General features: G+C 37.3%; 4 protein-coding genes across 4 annotated transcripts in view; 1 reads left to right on the top strand and 3 right to left on the bottom strand.

The window, feature by feature from the left end:
- LOC139938916 (DNA repair protein RAD51 homolog 4-like) overlaps positions 1-19,809 on the top strand; it is a 155,628-nt gene that overhangs the window by 65,654 nt on the left and 70,165 nt on the right. The window lies entirely within an intron of this gene.
- LOC139938268 (fibrinogen-like protein A) lies at positions 7,482-8,513 on the bottom strand. Its single transcript, XM_071933682.1, has one exon. It carries the CDS (start codon positions 8,511-8,513, stop codon positions 7,482-7,484), a length of 1,032 nt encoding a protein of 343 aa, XP_071789783.1.
- On the bottom strand, positions 13,439-15,079 carry LOC139938267 (fibrinogen-like protein A). The gene is made up of 2 exons (XM_071933681.1): positions 14,098-15,079; positions 13,439-13,539 (listed from the first exon to the last, which is right to left on the bottom strand). Exons 1-2 carry the CDS (start codon positions 15,077-15,079, stop codon positions 13,439-13,441), a joined length of 1,083 nt encoding a protein of 360 aa, XP_071789782.1.
- LOC139938266 (fibrinogen-like protein A) lies at positions 18,040-19,092 on the bottom strand. The gene has a single exon (XM_071933679.1). The coding sequence runs from the start codon at positions 19,090-19,092 to the stop codon at positions 18,040-18,042; it is 1,053 nt and encodes a 350-aa protein (XP_071789780.1).

The following is a 19,809-nucleotide window of genomic DNA, read 5'->3' as shown; positions in this document are numbered from 1 at the left end:
AATTAGGACTACGGTGACTGTGTCATTGTTGGCAATAGCCAGCAAGGCTAGTGGTGAAGTTAGTTGTCATAGAAAAAGAGTTGAAAACGAGTTGAAAACCGACCTTAAAACACAAATTTAGCCTGAGCAGGCAACCAATTAAAGCTGATATTCTTTCCAGAATTAAGATCCATATAGATTTGGAACCAAGTGGAGCCTCGCATTTTTATGGCAATCAATTAGGTCACCAAGGACTGTGTCGTTCGGGCTGTAGCCAGTGAAGCTAGTGGTGAAGTTGTCATAGAAAAAGAGTTTAAAACTGACCTTAAAACACGGATTTAGCCTGAGCAGGTAACCAATTATTAAAGCTGATATTCTTTAAAGAAGTAAGATCCATATAGATTTGGAACCAAGTATAGCCTCGCATTTTTATGGCAATCAATTAGGTCACCAAGGACTGTGACGTTCGGGCTGTAGCTAGCAAAGCTAGTGGTGAAGTTGTCATAGAAAAAGAGTTTAAAACCGACCTTAAAACACGAATTTAGCCTGAGCAGGTGTAGAGTGGTGGATTGTTACTTCGAAAGTTTTTGCTTCAGAGCCATTACATGTATAACTTGATTAATTCCACCTGTTGATGAGAGTACATTCCCAGAATAACTTCCTTGCCTTAAAGCTATTTTTTGGTAGAGATTGCACCAGACTATTATTTACATTTGTGCCCTGACTTAATTGTGGCTAAAGCATTGTCTTGGCGGTGTAGACCAAAGCCATGAGGTCAGTGAGCAGTTAGGCAGCTAAGACAAAGCATGTACTTTTCTGGACACTCCTGCCCATCCGTGTAATCTGCTCAATAATCTGGTCTATGTTAATTCTGTATTTTTAGAGCAATTCACTGTTTAGTGCTGTGTGGGTTTTCGGTTTTTCTCGTTGGTTTTTTTATCGTTGTTTTGGGGTTGTTTTTACTCCAATTCGAATCAGTCTTTCAAGGGTTTTTTTATTGTATAAGTGTTTTTTCAAGTTGTTTTGTTTTCTTTTTTTGATCTTAAAGCATTTTTTTTGAGAACCAATTAATCTTGTTTGAGAAAGTCACAGTCACGTGTTGTTTTATTTCTTGGCAAATTAATTTTGAGTTCTGTTTTTTTGGCTGTTACTATTATTGGAGTTAAGTAAATAAATCACTGTTTAAGAGCAAGATTTTGTTTTCCGTCCCAGTTTTTAAGTAGATTTGCGACCTTTCGTTAGAACCAGGGAATTTTCTATTAGTGGGCCTTTTTACGCCGTTACACAGGCAACCAATTACAGCTGATATTCTTTCCAGAAGTAAGATCCATATAGATTTGGAACCAAGTGGAGCCTCGCATTTTTATGGCAATCAATTATAAATCACAAAGGACTGTGTCGTTCGGGCTGTAGCCAGTGAAGCTAGTGGCGAAGTCTTAGAAAAAGAGTTTAAAACCGACCTTAAAACACGAATTGAGACTGAGCAGGTAACTAATTAAAGCCGATATTCTTTAAAGAAGTAACTTTTCTCATTGATTTCGAAGCAAGTGTAGCCATCTCACACATGGCATGCAAATTAACGTTGGTATTGATGTCAGTTTTTTGAGCTTATTGAATTACGATTTGTGTGCATGATGTCTTTTGCCATATTTTAAGAATCTATACTTTATAACAGTCTTGACTACAAATTGCATCTAAGATATTCACACAAATATAAGTTACCTGAATGAATACCAAACTGCATTTCAAAGCAATATTAAAATCAGAAAAGGTGGATCGTGTGCGTTGTTTGTGTGTGGTGGTGGGGGGGGGTGGTTGAGGCAGCTGCAAACACAAAATATTTTAGGCTGCTCGTTTCTCAAACCATCCACTTGTGCATGTTTCTCCTTATTGGGGGGGGGGGGGGGTGTTAACGGTTCTGTTCTGGGTGAGGGTCTCCCCCAGCTGGTTGCACCATGTTTTGTAGCATTGCTGCTGTAGCTGAGTTGGATGATGTTTTTTGTTGCTCATTAATCTCATGTGTATTCATAATCGTAATCTTCCAAAGTTGTTTTTACTTTCATTCTCTTTGCATATGAGAATCTAGTTTTGCTTGACTAGGTAAAGTGCTTGACTAGGTAAAGTGTACATAACATGTAGCCGGGGCATTTCTGGTTCAAAGCTGGAATATAAAGTTGTCATTCATTTATAACCCAAGCCTTCACAAAACTATAACAACAAATGTTCCAACTTGATTTCAATAATCTTATGGTTCGATGCTGTTATACTTTCCACAGGCAGTGATGACCTGTTGAATGGATGATGGGACAACCTTAGCAGACAGTTCTTTAACATTTGAGATATCCTTGTTACTTTGGATAGACACTGGGAGACTGCACATGACGTGGACTCTTCCATGGTGAGTTTCTTCAATTATTAACTCTCCTGATTTACAGTAGGAGTAATTAGAGGATGGCACTTTCTTTGTCCAGATAGGGGAGACAGTTGTACAACCTGCACTACAATTCATCCAATATCTCTTCAGTCAGTGAAAATACTGGAATTTTAGCTACATTTGTAAATGTTGTTAGTTAACAATTTGTCAAGGAGAAATGTCCTGGAATCTTGTTGAACCCACCAATGATGATACATAACAATTAGTAATGAGAGTTCCATATTCTAGTTAACTTTCTTCCCTCTCATGATACATCTGTGCCTTGTTCTCAGTAAATGTTGATAATGCTGTCTTTGTGGGGTTTAGTGGTCTTGATCTGTCAAAACTAGTAGGACGCAAGAGAAGAGCGCCCTCTGCCTTCAGAGCTTGGTAATCACCACCTGTTTTAACTCTGCATGTTCTGCATGTTCATAGACTCCCTATGTGGTGGGGAAATTGGTCAAAGGAATTGGACTCTAACAAGTTAGTGTACAATTTTATATTACAGTTTTTGTTTCGCCCAAACAGGTTTTTTGGGGGGGTGAATCTAGGTCTGATCAAGGAGAATCGCAAAGTACAATACTGCTTGTTTGATTACGCACAATGGTTGAAGGGCACTGTGGGAAGGAAATGGACAAACTGTTTTTACTGTTGCCCCAACAACGCAAGATTCCATTTGGAATGTCATCATAGTTCCTGATGCTATGTTATAACCCAAGCCTTCACAAAACTATAACAAAAAAAATTTCCAACTTGATTTCAATAATCTTATGGTATGATGCTGTTATACTTTCCACAGGCAGTGATGACCTGTTGAATGGATGATGGGACAACCTTAGCAGACAGTTCTTTAACATTTGAGATATCCTTGTTACTTTGGATAGACACCGGGAGACTGCACATGACGTGGACTCTTCCATGGTGAGTTTCTTCAAATATTGAATTTCTTCAACTCTCCTGATTTACATTAAGAGTAATTAGAGGATTGCACTTTCTTTGGCCAGATGGGGGAGACAGTTGTATAACTTGCACTACAATTCATCCAATATCTCTTTAGTCAGTGAAAATACTGGAATTTAGGTATTTTTGTAAAGTTTGTCAATTAACAATTTGTCAAGGAGAATTGTCATGGAATCTTGTTGAACCCACCAATGATGATACATAACATTATACAATTGTTGTACGCTTTGATGGGGTCCATGGCGTTTTGTACACCCGAGGGGGAAAATGGCACCCGAGGCGAAGCCGAGGGTGCCAATTCCCCTCGAGTTATACCTTTGTTTAATTGTTATTCCTCTTTTCAAAGTTCTGTTGTCATCTTCAAACATTATTACAATGGACTATTCATTGTTTTATAAGCAGACGAACAAGAAACAATTCCCTCGAACCCGCGGTTGTACAGAGCGCTGGAAATCAACCAATGCTGGGAACGATCAAGTTGATGTACACCGGTGTACATCACTTTTCATGTTACCCGGCCAGTTGAGCCATGTAACATGCGCTTTTGTTGCGCGTCTTGTGATTGGTTATCGACCAATCAAACTTCGCTGTTTGTTACCGAGGTATAACAGATAGTAATGGCAGTCTTTCGGTTCATATTCTAGTTAACTTTCTTCCCCTCATGATACATACATGTTCCTTGTTCTCAGTAAATGTTGATTATGTTGTCTCTGTGGGGTTTAGTGGTCTTGATCTGTCAAAGCTAGTAGAATGCAAGAGAAGAGCGCCCTCTGCCTCCAGAGCTTGGTACTCATTACCTGTTTTAACTCTTCATGTTCATAGACTTTCTATGTGGAGGGGAAATTGGTCAAAGGAATTAGACCCTAACAAGTGTGTCTACAATTTTATATAACCTGTATCACCCCAAACAGGTTTTTTTTTTTTTTTTTTTTTTTTTTTTTTGGGGGGGGGGGGGTTGAATCTAGGTCTGATCAAGGACATTCGCTAAGTAAAATACTGCCTGTTTGATTATGCACATTGGTGGAAGGGCACTGTGGGAAAGAAATGGAAAACATGTTTGTACTGTTTTGGGTCGAAGTGTTCCCCCATTTGGAATGTCATCATAGTTCCTGATGCTATGTGGGGCTAGGGCCATGAAGCTAGGGGAGTTCAGCGGATCAGCACGATTTATGGAGCCCATTTTCGGACAGGTTCGTTCATCCATATATTGAGTTACAAGTGGAAATACTTGTTTGTGTTTTAAGTACCAATGTTGTCTGCAAGTTGTAGGTGAAAATCACAACATTTGACATCTTGTAAAAACCTTTATCATGGTTGGAGGATAGGGAGCTGTTAGCTTGATGAACTTCCATAGTCGGTTAGATGTTCATCTTCATCATCAAATGGAGCAAACTCTGGCATTGCTGACAATGGTTCTCCACTGGTCTCTTCTTTCCATGATTGCTAGTAGGTCATGGCGATTAATGCCAGAGTCCAGCTGTAGGATGTCTACGAGACACCCTCTTGATCTTTTACCATGTTGAGGCTCCCAATTGTGAAGAGGTTACGCGTCCATTTTGATAAGAATTGCAATGTTTTGTATGTGTAAAGCCCGGTTCAGACTTCCTGCAAATGTCAATGCGTTACGAATGTTGACGTCACAGCCCTGTTCACTGTGAATTTTTCACAAGAGTTGAGCATTATAGTTTAACTAAATTGCATTCATCTTAATTGCATTCACAGGAAGTATGAACCTGATTTAGTCTAGTTGTGATTGAGGAGGGCTGGACTTGGAATAGGAGTCTGGTCAGGTTGAGGGATGTGTGGAAGAGGAATTACTGAAAAAGATCTAGGCATGATGTAGAGTCGGAATGAATAGTAGAGACAGAAATAAGCAGGCAGAATGACCAGAAAGATTAACATGACTGGTATGAGTTTATTATTTTATTTCATCACATGGTGGCTGTGAAATAGCCTGAATTACAAACAACAAAATGAATTTGATTCTGGTTGATGGGACTGCACTAATGGTAAACTGTTGATGCTGATCATTGAATGAGAATACTAAACTAATCTGAGTGTTACTAGATTGGATGTTAGTTACAGGTACAATGTTCAGATTGTCGTTTGAGGATGAAGGTTTTTAGAGGGGAAAAGCTATTGTTATAAAACTTGGATGATCACCGCTTTTTAAGTTGTCTTCAAACCAGCTTGTTTTGTTGATAAGCTCTGTACTAAAACCCAAATTCTTGTTTTCATGAATGGATTGTTGACCATGCAGAGCATGCATTGAATAAGGTTTACCAGCATTCTTGTTTTCATGAATGGATTGTTGACCATGCAGAGCATGCATTGAATAAGGTTTACCAGCATTCTTGTTTTCATGAATGGATTGTTGACCATGCAGAGCATGCATTGAATAAGGTTTACCAGCATTCTTGTTTTCATGAATGGATTGTTGACCATGCAGAGCATGCATTGAATAAGGTTTACCAGCATTCTTGTTCTCATGAATGGATTGTTGACCATGCAGAGCATGCATTGAATAAGGTTTACCAGCATGTTGATTTTGTGCATTTTTTAAACTACTCTTTGGTGCAGTAAATAAGTTAAGATTAAAACAAAAATAAAAAATATACTATTTTAGTAGACATTTTATAGCTGAAGTTGCCAAAATATAGCAAAGAATGTTTGTTGTAATAACTGTAAAAATTCATATTGAATGAAGACTGTCTAACTTAAAGCTTCGGTTGAAGTTTTTATGTATGGTTTGTATTGTATTGCTGTAACAGGTCAAAAACAGCAAGTCCTTTCCATAACGATGTTGTATTTCAGAAATCAACTAAATAATATTAAATTTATAGTTTAAAATATTTGCCACATTTAATTGAGAATTAATACTATGGACTAATATAAACTTCTACAATTATTATCATTACAAAACTCACTAGGGGCTGTACCAGTGTTTCAAACTGTTGCCTATCAAAAAATACTGTTTAAATATCTTCATGTCAAATCTATACACTTTTGAACTGTTACTGGTAATTGATAACTAGTTTGCTTGAGTATTTTTTTTCGGATTGGGAAAATACAAACTTCCATAGAGAGTATGTTCTATTTATATACTTCTTAGACTACTTGCTAACTTTTCTTCAGATGAATTTCTACATCCTATTTACATTTGATTTAATTGAATGCTTGACCTGCCTCTTGCTCTTGGGTTTTGTGAACTACAATGATCTTTACGACCTAATGAACTTAAAGGAGAGTTGTTTGACCAGTGAGAATGCTAAACTGTTTAGATTTAATTGCTCATTTTGAACGATAAACGCTGATGCAATTGGAACATTCATTTTCAAAGTAAATTGAAGATGCTTGATGTTAAGTTGAGTGAGTTACTTGGGAAAGCGGCTCGGAAAAGTTATCAAAAGCAATTTGATTTATAACCAGATAACAGCAAAACTTCACAGATCTACCAATCATCAATGCTACAGTAAATCTTATTTTTTTTTCTTTCTTTTCTTATTTTTAAGTTTTATAACATTGAATTAAAAAGATTTTTAAAATTAGTTATGGTACTTAATAACATGAAATTATAGTCAACTACTCTCTGTGCTTGCTGAAGTTGCATCAAATTAATAAGGCATTCAATATCTCAAACAAAATCACCAAACTACACATTAAATGCATAATTACTGCAATTGAAATTGGCATGGAGCGAATCTCTGGGGAACCCCCCCCCCCCACACCAAACTTTTCCTCACTTTCCACTTCTACTTTGTTTTGGTGCAAGAAGAATAAATAGTGCTTTTTAAGAAACATGCAAAATCATTGTCTTTTTCCTAAACATAAATACTTTGATTAGTATTACTTGAAGGTTCCATTAAAAAAAAATCTGAGTGAATTTTTTCAATTTTAATTAGACACTAATTTGAACAGTTTGTTTTCATAGAAAATTGATGATTTGTTCGTTTCATTATTTTGTCACCACAATAAACAATCTCTTGATGCTAGAATCATATAAATAATAATAGTATTTTAAATAGAATCATAGCACCACCATCCTACCTTGTACCTAATAAGGTGTTCATATCATTTCCTATCAAAGCTTCCAATTTGTTAAGTGGGTTTTTTGGTTGTGTAAAATTTGTTACTTATTTGAGAGGTGCATTTTCATTGAACATGTTTTGATCGATTTGTATCCTGTCCCCTGAAAAAACCAAATGATACCATCCTCGCTTGTGGATTTATATGGATAGTACATACCATTTAAGTTAGTGTCAAAACAATTCTTATACCACCATCCTCCTTTAGCATCTACAGCACAGTGAACACTGCTCCATGGATCATTATCTTTGTCCTTCGTGCTGAACATCATTCCATCGTGGTATTCAAGTGCATCTCCTGCTGTGCTGCTCGCCTTGTAGGAGCCAATCTCAAGTCTAAAGTTGTCCCCATCAATCTTGAAGTGTCCATATTCAGCAAAGGATTCTTCTCCAGACCAGCTGACCATCTCAATCTTCAGCTTCCATGGTCCTGCAGACTCAGTCAGGGTACGTAGGTTCTCATTTCCAAGCCAGAATTCACCAGATTTGTCACCAAAGCCAACCTGGTAGTCTACCCATTGACGAGAGAAATAAACACTGCCATCTTGACGCCTCTGAATGACAATCCAGCCCTCACCATTAGTGTCCATGTCACAGTAGACTTGCAGGCCACCGTTGATACCAGCAGGGAATATTGTGTAGATACCACTCACATGACAGGTTTCAAGAAGCTCCTGGCAACTGCTGTATTGATGCCCAGAGGTAGTATCAGGATGTAATACTTGAGGTGTTTCTACATCAGCATCAAAGTACACACTACCACAGTGTGTCATGAAGTTATCAGGATACTGAGCCCTGGTAGCATTGTTGAGCTCACACAGATGATTTTCTATGTTGTAATTGACTGAGTGACACTGAGGATCAGCATGACAGTAACTCACACAGAGGACATGAGACCAAGTAACTTTTGATTGATAAGAAATTTGAAGTAATTTCCTATTTTCTGCAGAAAGAAACTCTCTCATATTTGGCTTACAGGCAGCTGCATCAGAAGCATTCGTTTGATTGATGTTTAAAATGATCAGTGTAAGAGTGATAGCTGCATGTAGCATCAGGAGTTGTGTTAAAGAAGCCATCATACATTGCATGTAGATTCAGTCTTAGTTGATGTGGATTTGCTTTCAGACCAATATCTCAAAATGAGAAAGCTGACGCTTCACCGACTGATTGTATGGTATGGAGAATAACGTGGGATGCTGTAACTGGTTACTCCTGGTCACATGCACCAGCAAGAGTGATATGGTACAAAGTCTGGCTGTTTTGTCTTCACCCCATGCGTGAAATTCAATTACTTTAAAATAAATAGGCCAACCAATTTGTATAAATAGTGTCCTTGTATTGGAACTACCAGGCAGTAGTGTATAAATCCACGGACAGTGAAAACATCGCTAGAGTTAAGATTACCAAAACAAAATAAATACCAATTAAGTTAAATACAAGGCAATAGTGTATAAATCCACGGACAGTGCAAACAATGCTAGAGGTCAGATTACAACAGAAAAACTACTGCGGGTTGAAAATAATTTAATTAGTTTGCCATTTTTTTGGTATGATTAAATTCCCTTCAAACAGCTTAAATATGACTCTTCCTTGTGGATATAACCACCACAAGGAGTTAACAAGAAGTTTGTCATACTGATGTGAGTGTTTTCTTTGTATCTGTGTATTGAGCACTACATGTACATCAAGACCAATGCAAATTAATATTTGCAGCCTCGTTGCACGTTTACTGAAATTATAAGTTGCCATTTCTAAAGATGTTCACTCTTGAGTGGAAAAAAGGGACAAAAATAGCTGTAGTTATTAAATTAACTTACATTTCACCTTGAAAGCTCTGTGTACATGTCATCAAAGCCCAAGCCCATTTCAAGGTATGGAAAAGGCAAGGCATTACTAGTTTGAGTGGCACATTTTCATGGCACAGTGTTTGACCCATTTACTTGTAATCACCAGAATAAATTAATGCATACCATCATATCTGGTGGTTTTGATATGGACAATTTATATTAGAACAATATCATGCCTTCAACCAGCATCATCCTTTGTACTGCACATCACAGTTCTGGTACTGCCCCATCCCATTGATGATTATTGTCCTTGCCCACGGTGCTGAATATCATTCCATCATGGTAATCAATTTCATCACTTTTCGTGTTCATAACTGCTGTTTTTTTTTTATACGCATGTGTAAAACTAAAAATATGTTTTTGGGGTTGAAAAGAGAACTATTGACTAGAGTGGGATCCGAACCAATGACATCCGGATTAACGTGCCATAGTGTGTAATGAAGTCTCTGTTCAACCCCAAAAGTCATTTAAAATTTTACCCAGTCAGTTTCCCTTGTAGTTCTTATTGTAAACTCAAAATACAAATACAATAGAAATATAAAGAGTTATGTAAAAAGTAAGGTGATTTGGATACTAAAGGGCAAGGCTAGTGGTGAAGTTAATTGTCATAGAAAAAGAGTTGAAAACCGACCTTAACACACAAATTTAGCCTTGGGAGGTATTCAATTAAAGCTGATATTCTATAAAAAAGTAAGATCCATATTGATTTTGGAACCAAGTGAAGCCTCGCATTTTAAGGCAATCAATTAGGTCACCAAGGACTGTGTCGTTCGGGCTGTAGCCAGTGAAGCTAGTGGTGAAGTTGTCATAGAAAAAGAGTTTAAAACTGACCTTAAAACACGAATTGAGTCTGAGCAGGTACCTAATTAAAGCTGGTATTCTTTAAAGAAGTAACATTTCTCATTGATTTTGAAGCAAGTGTAGCCTCCTCACACATGGCAAGCAATTAACGTTGGTATTGACGTCAGTTTTTGTAGCTTACTGAATTACGATTTGTGTGCATGATGTCTTTTGCCATATTTTAAGAATCTATACTTTATAACAGTCTTAATTACAAATTGCATCTAAGATACTCTCACAAATACAAATTACTTAAATGAATACCAAACTGCATTTCAAAGCAATATTAAAATCAGAAAAGGTGGATCGTGTGCTTTGTTTGTGTGTGGTGGTGGGGTGGGGGGGTTGAGGCAGGCAGTTGCAAATACAAAATCTTTTAGGCTGCTCGTTTCTCAAACCATCTGCTTAGGGATGTTACGGTCCTGGGTGAGGGTCTTCTCCAGCCTGGTTGCACCATGTTTTATAGCATTGCTGCTGTAGCAGAGTTGGATGATGTTTTTGTTGCTCAATATTCTCATGTGTATTCATAACCTTAATCTGCCAAAGTCGTGTTTTACTTTCATGCTCTCTGCAAAAGAGAATCTAGTTTTGCTTAGTTAGGTAAAGTTTTTACATTAGCTGGGCATTTCTGGTTCACAGCTGGAATATAAAGTTGACATCATTTATGTATAACCAAAGCCTTCACAAAACTATAAAGAAATGTTTCAACTTGATATAAATAATCTGTTGGTTTGATCTTGCAGTGATGTTCTGTTGAATGGATGGGACAACCTAAGCAGACAGTTCTTTAACATTTGAGATATCCTTTTTACTTTGGATAGACACTGGGAGACTGCACATGACATGGACTCTTCCATGGTGAGTTTCTTCAATTATTAACTCTCCTGATTTACAGTAGGAGTAATTAGAGGATGGCACTTTCTTTGTACAGATAGGGTAGACAGATGTATAACCTGCACTTCAATTCATCCAATATCACTTTTCTCCTAGAGAAAAAATTCTGGAATTTTAGCTATTTTTTAAAAGGTTGTCAGTGAACGATTTGTCAAGGAGAAACGTCATGGAATCTTGTTGAACCCACCAATGATGATACATAACATTTAGCAATGGCAGTTTCATATTCTAGTTAACTTTCTTCCCTCTCATGATACATCTGTGCCTTTTTCTCAGTAAATGTTGACAATGCTGTCTTTGTGGGGTTTAGTGTTCTTGATCTGTCAAAACTAGTAGGATGCAAGAGAAGAGCGCCCTCTGCCTTCAGAGCTTGGTAATCACCACCTGTTTTAACTCTGCATGTTCTGCATGTTCCATAGACTCCCTATGTGGTGGGGAAATTGGTCAAAGGAATTGGACTCTAACAAGTTAGTGTACAATTTTATAATACAATTTCTGTATCACCCAAACAGGTTTTTTTGGGGGGTGAATCTAGGTCTGATCAAGGAGAATCGCAAAGTACAATACTGCTTGTTTGATTACGCACAATGGTTGAAGGGCACTGTGGGAAGGAAATGGACAAACTTTTTTTACTGTTGCCCCAACAACGCAAGATTCCATTTGGAATGTTCTCATAGTTCCTGATGCTATGTGGGCCTAGGGCCATGAAGCTAGGGGAGTTCAGCGGATTGGCACTATTCATGGAGCCATTTTCAAACAGGTTCGTTCATCCATGTATTGAGTTACAAGTAGGAATACTTGTTTTTTGTTGAGTACCAATGTTGTCTGCAAGCTGTAGGTGAAACCACAACATTTGACATCTTATACAAACCTTCTCTACCATGGTTTGAGGATAGGGAGCTGTTAGCTTGATGAACTTCCATAGTCAGTTAGATGTTCATCTTCATCATCAGTTGAGCAAATTCTTGCACTGCTGACAACGGTTCTCCACTGGTCTCTTCACTCTATGGTTGCTAGTACATGTACATGTAGGTCATGGTGATTAATGCCAAAGTGCTGCTCAATGATGTTCACAATGTTGCTTTGTACTGTTTCTGTGTAAGTTTATTTCCTAGTTGTGATTAACGAGGGCTGGGCCTAGAGTAGGAGTCTGGTCAGTTTGAGGGATGTGTGGAAGAGGAATCACTAAGAAAGACCTAGGCATGATGTAGAGTCAGAATGAATAGTAGAGACAGAAATAAGCAGGCAGAATGACAAGAAAGATTAACATGACTGGTATGAGTTTATTACTTTATTTCATCACATGGTGGCTGTGAACTAGCCTGAATTACAAACAACAAAATGAATTTGATTCTGGTTGATGGGACTGCACTAATGGTAAACTGTTGATGCTGATCATTGAATGAGAACACTAAACTAATCTGAGTGTTACTAGATTGGATGTTAGTTACAGGTACAATGTTCAGATTGTCGTTTGAGGATGAAGGTTTTTATAGGGGAAATCTGTTTTTATAAAACTTGGATGATCACCGTTTTTTAAGTTGTCTTCAAACCAGCTTGTTTTGTTGATAAGCTCTGTACTGTAACCCCATTCTTGTTTTCATGAATGGATTGTTGACCATGCAGAGCATGCATTGAATAAGGTTTACCAGCATTCTTGTTCTCATGAATGGATTGTTGACCATGCAGAGCATGCATTGAATAAGGTTTACCAGCATGTTGATTTTGTGCATTTTTTAAAACTACTCTTTGGTGCAGTTAATAAGTTAAGATTTAAAACAGAAATAAAACTTATACTATTTGAGGTGCAAACATTTCCCAAATACAGCAATGGATGTTTGTTGTGAAAATTCATATTGCGTTAAGACTTTCTTACTTCATTTGAAGTTTTTATAATATATGATTATATTGCTGTATTAGGTCAAACACAGTAAGTCCTTTCAATATATCAGAAATCAGCTGAATAATATCAAACATATAGTTTAAAATATCTGTCATATTTAGTTTTATTTTCTGGACTAATATAAACTTTCAAAAACTCCCTAAGGGTCATTACAGTGTTACTTGGTTCACATCAAAAACAGCCTAATTTCCAAAGATCTAGAAAACAAATTGAATTAAAAACAAACCACCTTTCTTGTTCAAAGCCTACATTACATATTGTTGCCTATCAAGAAAGACGATTTAAATATCTTCATGTCAAATCTATATACTTTTGAACTAGTATTGGTAATTGGTAAATATTTTGCTTGAGTATCTCCTTGTAAATTGGGAAAATACAAAGTTCCATAGGAAGGAACTTCTGTTTATATATATCGAGCCAAGACTACATTTACTTTTCTTCAGATGAATTTCTACAACCTATTTACATTTGATTTAATTGAATGCTTGACGTGCCTCTTGCTGTTGGCTTTTGTGAACTACAATGATCTGTACAGCCTAATGAACTTGAAGGAGCGTTGTTTGACCAGCATGAATGCTAAACTGCAGTAATTGAATCGCTCATTTTGAAAGATGAATGCTGATGCAAAAGGGGCAATCATTTTCAAACGAAATTGAAGATGCTTGATATTAAATTGAGTGAATTCTTACTGAAAGTGGTAAGGCAAGGCAATCAAATACATTTAAATTTGCCGATACCAGCAAAACCACACAGATCTACAAATCACCATTGATATCTAGCCTACAGCCTACTTTTTGTTTTAAAAGGTTTTTCTTTTAGTAATATTCATTACCTTGAATTAAAAAGATTTGCAAAATTCGCTTAAGGTACATTAAACTAATGAGGTGCTCAAAAAGTCTCTTCATGTGCGGTCTGCTGTTTTCAATAACAACATACAATCTCAAAATACAACTCATCAAACTTCTAGAAGGGTGGTTGAGAGCAGTTTGCATTTTAAAGGGTTAAACAGAATATTAGTATAACAAACTATTTAATGTTGTTTTTTGTTCAAGAATTAGCTTCCCAATCTTTTTTCCAGTGCTCTATAGTGTAAAAGTTAAAAAATTTAGAGGCGCATTTTCATTGAACATGTTTTGACCGATTTGTATCCTGTCACCCAATAAAACCAATTGATACCATCCCGGCTGGTAGATTCATATGGATAGTACATACCATTTAAATTAGAATCATAACATTCTTTATACCACCATCCTCCTTTGTAAGTTGCAGCACAGTGAACACTGCCCAACAGATCATTATCCTTGTCCTTGGTGCTGAACATCATTCCATTGTGGTATTCAAGTGAATCTTCTGCTGTGCTGCTCGCCTTGTATGAGCCAATCTCAAGTCTAAAGCTGTCCCCATCAATCTTGAAGTGTCCATATTCAGCAAAGGATTCTTCTCCATCCCATCTGACTATCTCAATCTTCAGCTTCCATGGTCCTGCAGACTCAGTCAGGGTACGTAGGTTGTCATTTCCAAGCCAGAATTCACCAGATTTGTCACCAAAGCCATTCTGGTAGTCAACCCAGTTACGATAGAAATCAACACTGCCATCTTGACGCCTCTGAATGACAATCCAGCCCTCACCATCAGTGTCCATGTCACAGAAGACTTGAAGGGTGTTGTTGAATCCAGCTGGGAATATTGTGTAGATACCACTCACATGACCTGCTTCGAGAAGCTCCTGGCAACTGCTGTATTGAGGCCGAGAGGAGATGGTTGTATCAGGCTGTGTAGGGAGTGCTTGGTCAGGTAGAGAGAAGTGAGGTGTTTCTACATCAGCATCAAAGTACACACTACCATAGTGTGTAATGAAGTCATCAGGGTACTGAGCCCTGGTAGCATTGTTGAGCTCACACAGATGATCTTCTATGTTGTAATTGACTGAGTGGCACTGAGGATCAGCATGGCAGTAACTCACACAGAGGACATGAGACCAAGTAACTTTTGCTTGAAATGAAAGTTGAAGTAATTTTCTATTTTCTGCAGATAGAAACTCTTTCATCTTTGTCTTACAGGCAGCTGCATCAGAAGCTGTTGTTAGATTGATGTTCAAAATTATCAGTGTAAGAGTGATAGCTGCATGTAGCATCAGGAATTGTGTTTGAGAAGCCATCATACATTGCATGTAGATTCAGTCTTAGTTGATGTAGATTTGTTCGAGACCAATATCTCAAATGAGAAAGCCGACTCTTCACCGACTGATCGTATGGCATGGAGATTTACGTGGGATGCTGTAATTGGTTATTCCTGGTCACATGTTGTCAAAAAGTCAGCTCAAGCGATGTGGTTGGTTGGCTGTTTGTATTGTCCTCACGTTGTGTACAAAATTGATTTATAACTGAAGCAGTTCCACTTTGATGAGAGAGTGTCCTTGTTGTCCGTACCTACCATGTCATATATTGTGTTTTAAATCCATAGACAGTTGCTAGATATTTTTTTTTAATACCAGTCAATTTTAATTTGAAGGTGAATGTTGACGTAACTATTTTCCTTCAATTGGGTCTGACTTTTACCCATAGCTACTGCAAGGAAGTCAATATTAGCCGCCTTGATGCAAGGAGAAATTCATTTGTTCTGTTTTCAAAGAAGTTTACGCTTGACAGGAAAACGTCATGTACAGAAAATTGCATTTCTGTGCCTTTCTTGAAGTAGGAATTCGGTCAAGGCAATTTGATGCTGGAGGCGAGTGTGGATATATTAATAGCAATTCAAACCATCATTTTTTTGTTCACATTTTCATAAATAATTACATATTAGGCTCTGTGTTCCCAAGAATACCACGTGATTTACGAGGGCTGGACTTGGATTAGGAGTCTGGTCAGGTTGAGGGATGTGTGGAAGAGGAATTGCTGAAAAATACCTAGGCATGATGTAGAGTCAGAATGAATAGTAGAGACAGAAATAAGCAGGCAGAACGACAAGAAGAATTAACATGACTGGTATGAGTTTATTATTTTATTTCATCACATGGTGGCTGTGAAATAGCCTGAATTACAAACAACAAAATGAATTTGATTCTGGTTGATGGGACTGCACTAATGGTAAACTGTTGATGCTGATCATTGAATGAGAATACTAAACTAATCTGAGTGTTACTAGATTGGATGTTAGTTACAGGTACAATGTTCAGATTGTCGTTTGAGGATGAAGGTTTTTAGAGGGGAATATCTATTGTTATAAAACTTGGATGATCACCGCTTTTTAAGTTGTCTTCAAACCAGCTTGTTTTGTTGATAAGCTCTGTACTGTAACCCCATTCTTGTTCTCATGAATGGATTGTTGACCATGCAGAGCATGCATTGAATAAGGTTTACCAGCATTCTTGTTTTCATGAATGGATTGTTGACCATGCAGAGCATGCATTGAATAAGGTTTACCAGCATTCTTGTTTTCATGAATGGATTGTTGACCATGCAGAGCATGCATTGAATAAGGTTTACCAGCATGTTGATTTTGTGCATTTTTTAAAACTACTCTTTGGTGCAGTAAATAAGTTAAGATTTAAAACACAAATAAAACTTATACTATTTGAGGTGCAAACATTTCCCAAATACAGCAATGGATGTTTGTTGTGAAAATTCATATTGCGTTAAGACTTTCTTATTTCATTTGAACTTTTTGTAATATATGATTAAATTGCTGTATTAGGTCAAAAACAGTAAATGTAGTATATCAGAAATCAGCTGAATAATATCTAACATAATATAGTTTAAAATATTTGTCATATTTAGTTGAAATTTTGTATGAATTTACCTAATATAAACTTTCAAAAACTCCTAAGGGTCATTACAGTGTTACTTGGTTCACATCAAAAACAGCCTAATTTTCAAAGATCTAGAAAACTAATTGAATTGAAAACAAGAAAGACGATTTAAATATCTTCATGTCAAATCTATATACTTTTGAACTAGTATTGGTAATTGATAACTATTTTGCTCGAGTATCTCCTTTTAAATTGGGAAAATACAAAGTTCCATAGGAAGGAACTTTTATTTATATACATCCAAGACTACATTTACTTTTCTTCAGATGATCGTCTACAACCTGTTGACATTTGATTTAATTTATTGCTTGACGTGCCTCTTACTGTTGGCTTTTGTACAATGATCTTTACAGCCTAATGAACTTGAAGGAGCGTTGTTTGACCAGCATGAATGCTAAACTGCAGTAATTGAATTGCTCATTTTGAAAGATGAATGCTGATGCAAAAGGGGCAATCATTTTCAAACGAAATCGAAGATGCTTGATATTAAATTGAGTGAATTCTTACTGAAAATGGTAAGGCAAAGCAATCAAATACATTTAAATTTGCCGATACCAGCAAAACCACACAAATCTACAAATCACCATTGATATCTAGCCTACAGCCTACTTTTTGTTTTAAAAGGTTTTTCTTTTAGTAATATTCATTACCTTGAATTAAAAAGATTTGCAAAATTCGCTTAAGGTGCATTTAACTAATGAGGTGCTCAAAAAGTCTCTTCATGTGCGGTCTGCTGTTTTCAATAACAACATACAATCTCAAAATACAACTAATCAAACTTCTAGAAGGGTGGTTGAGAGCAGTTTGCATTTTAAAGGGTTAAACAGAATATTAGTATAACAAACTATTTAAAGGAACACGTTGCCTTGGATCGGACGAGTTGGTCAAAACAAAAGCGTTTGTAACCGTTTTTTATAAAATGCATATGGTTGGAAAGATGTTTTAAAAGTAGAATACAATGATCCACACAAGTTTGCCTCGAAATTGCGTGGTTTTCCTTCTACTGTGCGAACTAACATGGTCGGCCATTTATGGGAGTCAAAATTTTGACCCCCATAAATGGCCGACGTGTTAGTCGACGAGGTAAAAGGAAAACCACGCAATTTTGAGGCATGTTTGTGTGGATCATTGTATTCTACTTTTACAACATCTTTCTACCCATATGCATTTTATAAAAAACAGTTACAAACGCTTTTCGAAGACCAACTCGACCGATCCAAGGCAACGTGTTCCTTTAATGTTGTTTTTTGTTTAAGAATTAGCTTCCCAATCTTTTTTCCAGTGCTCTATAGTGTAAAAGTTAAAAAATTTTAGAGGCGCATTTTCATTGAACATGTTTTGACCGATTTGTATCCTGTCACCCAATAAAGCCAATTGATACCATCCTCGCTGGTAGATTCATATGGATAGTACATACCATTTAAATTAGTTTCATAACAACCATTATACCACCATCCTCCTTTGCAAGTTGCAGCACATTGAACACTGTCCCACATATCATTATCCTTGTCTTTGGTGCTGAACATCATTCCATTGTGGTATTGAAGTGAATCTCCTGCTGTGCTGCTCGCCTTGTATGAGCCAATCTCAAGTCTAAAGCTGTCCCCATCAATCTTGAAGTGTCCATATTCAGCAAAGGATTCTTCTCCATCCCATCTGACTATCTCAATCTTCAGCTTCCATGGTCCTGCAGACTCAGTCAGGGTACGTAGGTTGTCATTTCCAAGCCAGAATTCACCAGATTTGTCACCAAAGCCATTCTGGTAGTCAACCCAGTTACGGTAGAAATCAACACTGCCATCTTGACGCCTCTGAATGACCATCCAGCCCTCACCATCAGTGTCCATGTCACAGTAAACTTGCAGGCCATCATTGAATCCAGCAGGGAATATTGTGTAGATACCACTCACATGACCTGCTTCGAGAAGCTCCTGGCAACTGCTGTGTTGGGGCCCAGAGGAGATGGTTGTATCAGGCTGTGTAGGGAGTGCTTGGTCAGGTACAGAGAGGTGAGGTGTTTCTACATCAGCATCAAAGTACACACTACCATAGTGTGTAATGAAGTCATCAGGATACTGAGCCCTGGTAGCGTTGTTGAGCTCACACAGATGATCTTCTATGTTGTAATTGACTGAGTGGCACTGAGGATCAGCATGGCAGTAACTCACACAGAGGACATGAGACCAACTTACTCTCACTTGATATGAAAGTTGAAGTAGTTTTCTATTTTCTGCGGATAGAAACTCTGTCATCTTTGTTTTACAGGCAGCTGCATCAGAAGCTGTTGATAGTTTGGTGTTTAAAATGATCAGTGTAAGAGTGATAGCTGCATGTAGCATCAGGAGTTGTGTTAAAGAAGCCATCATACATTGTATGTATAGCCAGTCTTGGTTGATGTAGATTTGCTTCCAATATCTCAAAAATAGAAGGCTGACTCTTCACCGGCTGCTTGTATGGAATATAGGCTGATGTGGGATGCTGTCATTGGTTGTCGCTTGTCACATGTTGTAGTAAAAGCACAAGCAGGAGTGATATGGTTGGTTGGCTTGCTATTTTGTCTTCACCTCTTGTGTCAAATTCAATTACTGAAAGCACCACCAGAAGTAATATTGTTAGTAGGCTTGCTGTTTTGTCTTCACCATGTGCGTGAAATTCAATTACTTAATAAATTCCAATTAAGTTAAATACAAGGCAATAGTGTATAAATCCACGGACAGTGCAAACAATGCTAGAGGTCAGATTACAACAGAAAAACTACTGCGGGTTGAAAATAATTTAATTAGTTTGCCATTTTTTGGTATGATTAAATTTCCTTCAAGCAGCTTAAATATGACTCTTCCTTGTGGATATAACCACCATAAGAAGTTCACAAGAAATTTGTCAACCTGAGGTGTGTGTGTTCTTTGCATTGGTGTATTGAGCACTACATGTACATCAAGAACGATGCAAATTATTATTTGCAGCCTCGTTGCACGTTTACTGAAATTATAAGTTGCCATTTCTAAAGATGTTCACTCTTGAGTGGAAAAAAGGGACAAAAATAGCTGTAGTTATTAAATTAACTTACATTTCACCTTGAA

The sequence above is a fragment of the Asterias amurensis genome, chromosome 6 (genome assembly GCF_032118995.1).
Source record: "Asterias amurensis chromosome 6, ASM3211899v1".
In the NCBI taxonomy this organism is placed as follows: domain Eukaryota; kingdom Metazoa; phylum Echinodermata; class Asteroidea; order Forcipulatida; family Asteriidae; genus Asterias; species Asterias amurensis.
This window is presented reverse-complemented; position numbering and strand designations above follow the sequence as displayed.

Bases quoted from the DNA above. Each gene is read 5' to 3' on its own strand.
- LOC139938268 (XM_071933682.1), bottom strand. From the start codon at position 8,513: ATGGCTTCTTTAACACAACTCCTGATGCTACATGCAGCTATCACTCTT.
- LOC139938267 (XM_071933681.1), bottom strand. From the start codon at position 15,079: ATGGCTTCTCAAACACAATTCCTGATGCTACATGCAGCTATCACTCTT. The intron at 13,540-14,097 runs GTATCAATTGGT...CTTTTGCATCAG, and splicing joins TGAATCTACCAGCCGGGATG to CATTCATCTTTCAAAATGAG.
- LOC139938266 (XM_071933679.1), bottom strand. From the start codon at position 19,092: ATGGCTTCTTTAACACAACTCCTGATGCTACATGCAGCTATCACTCTT.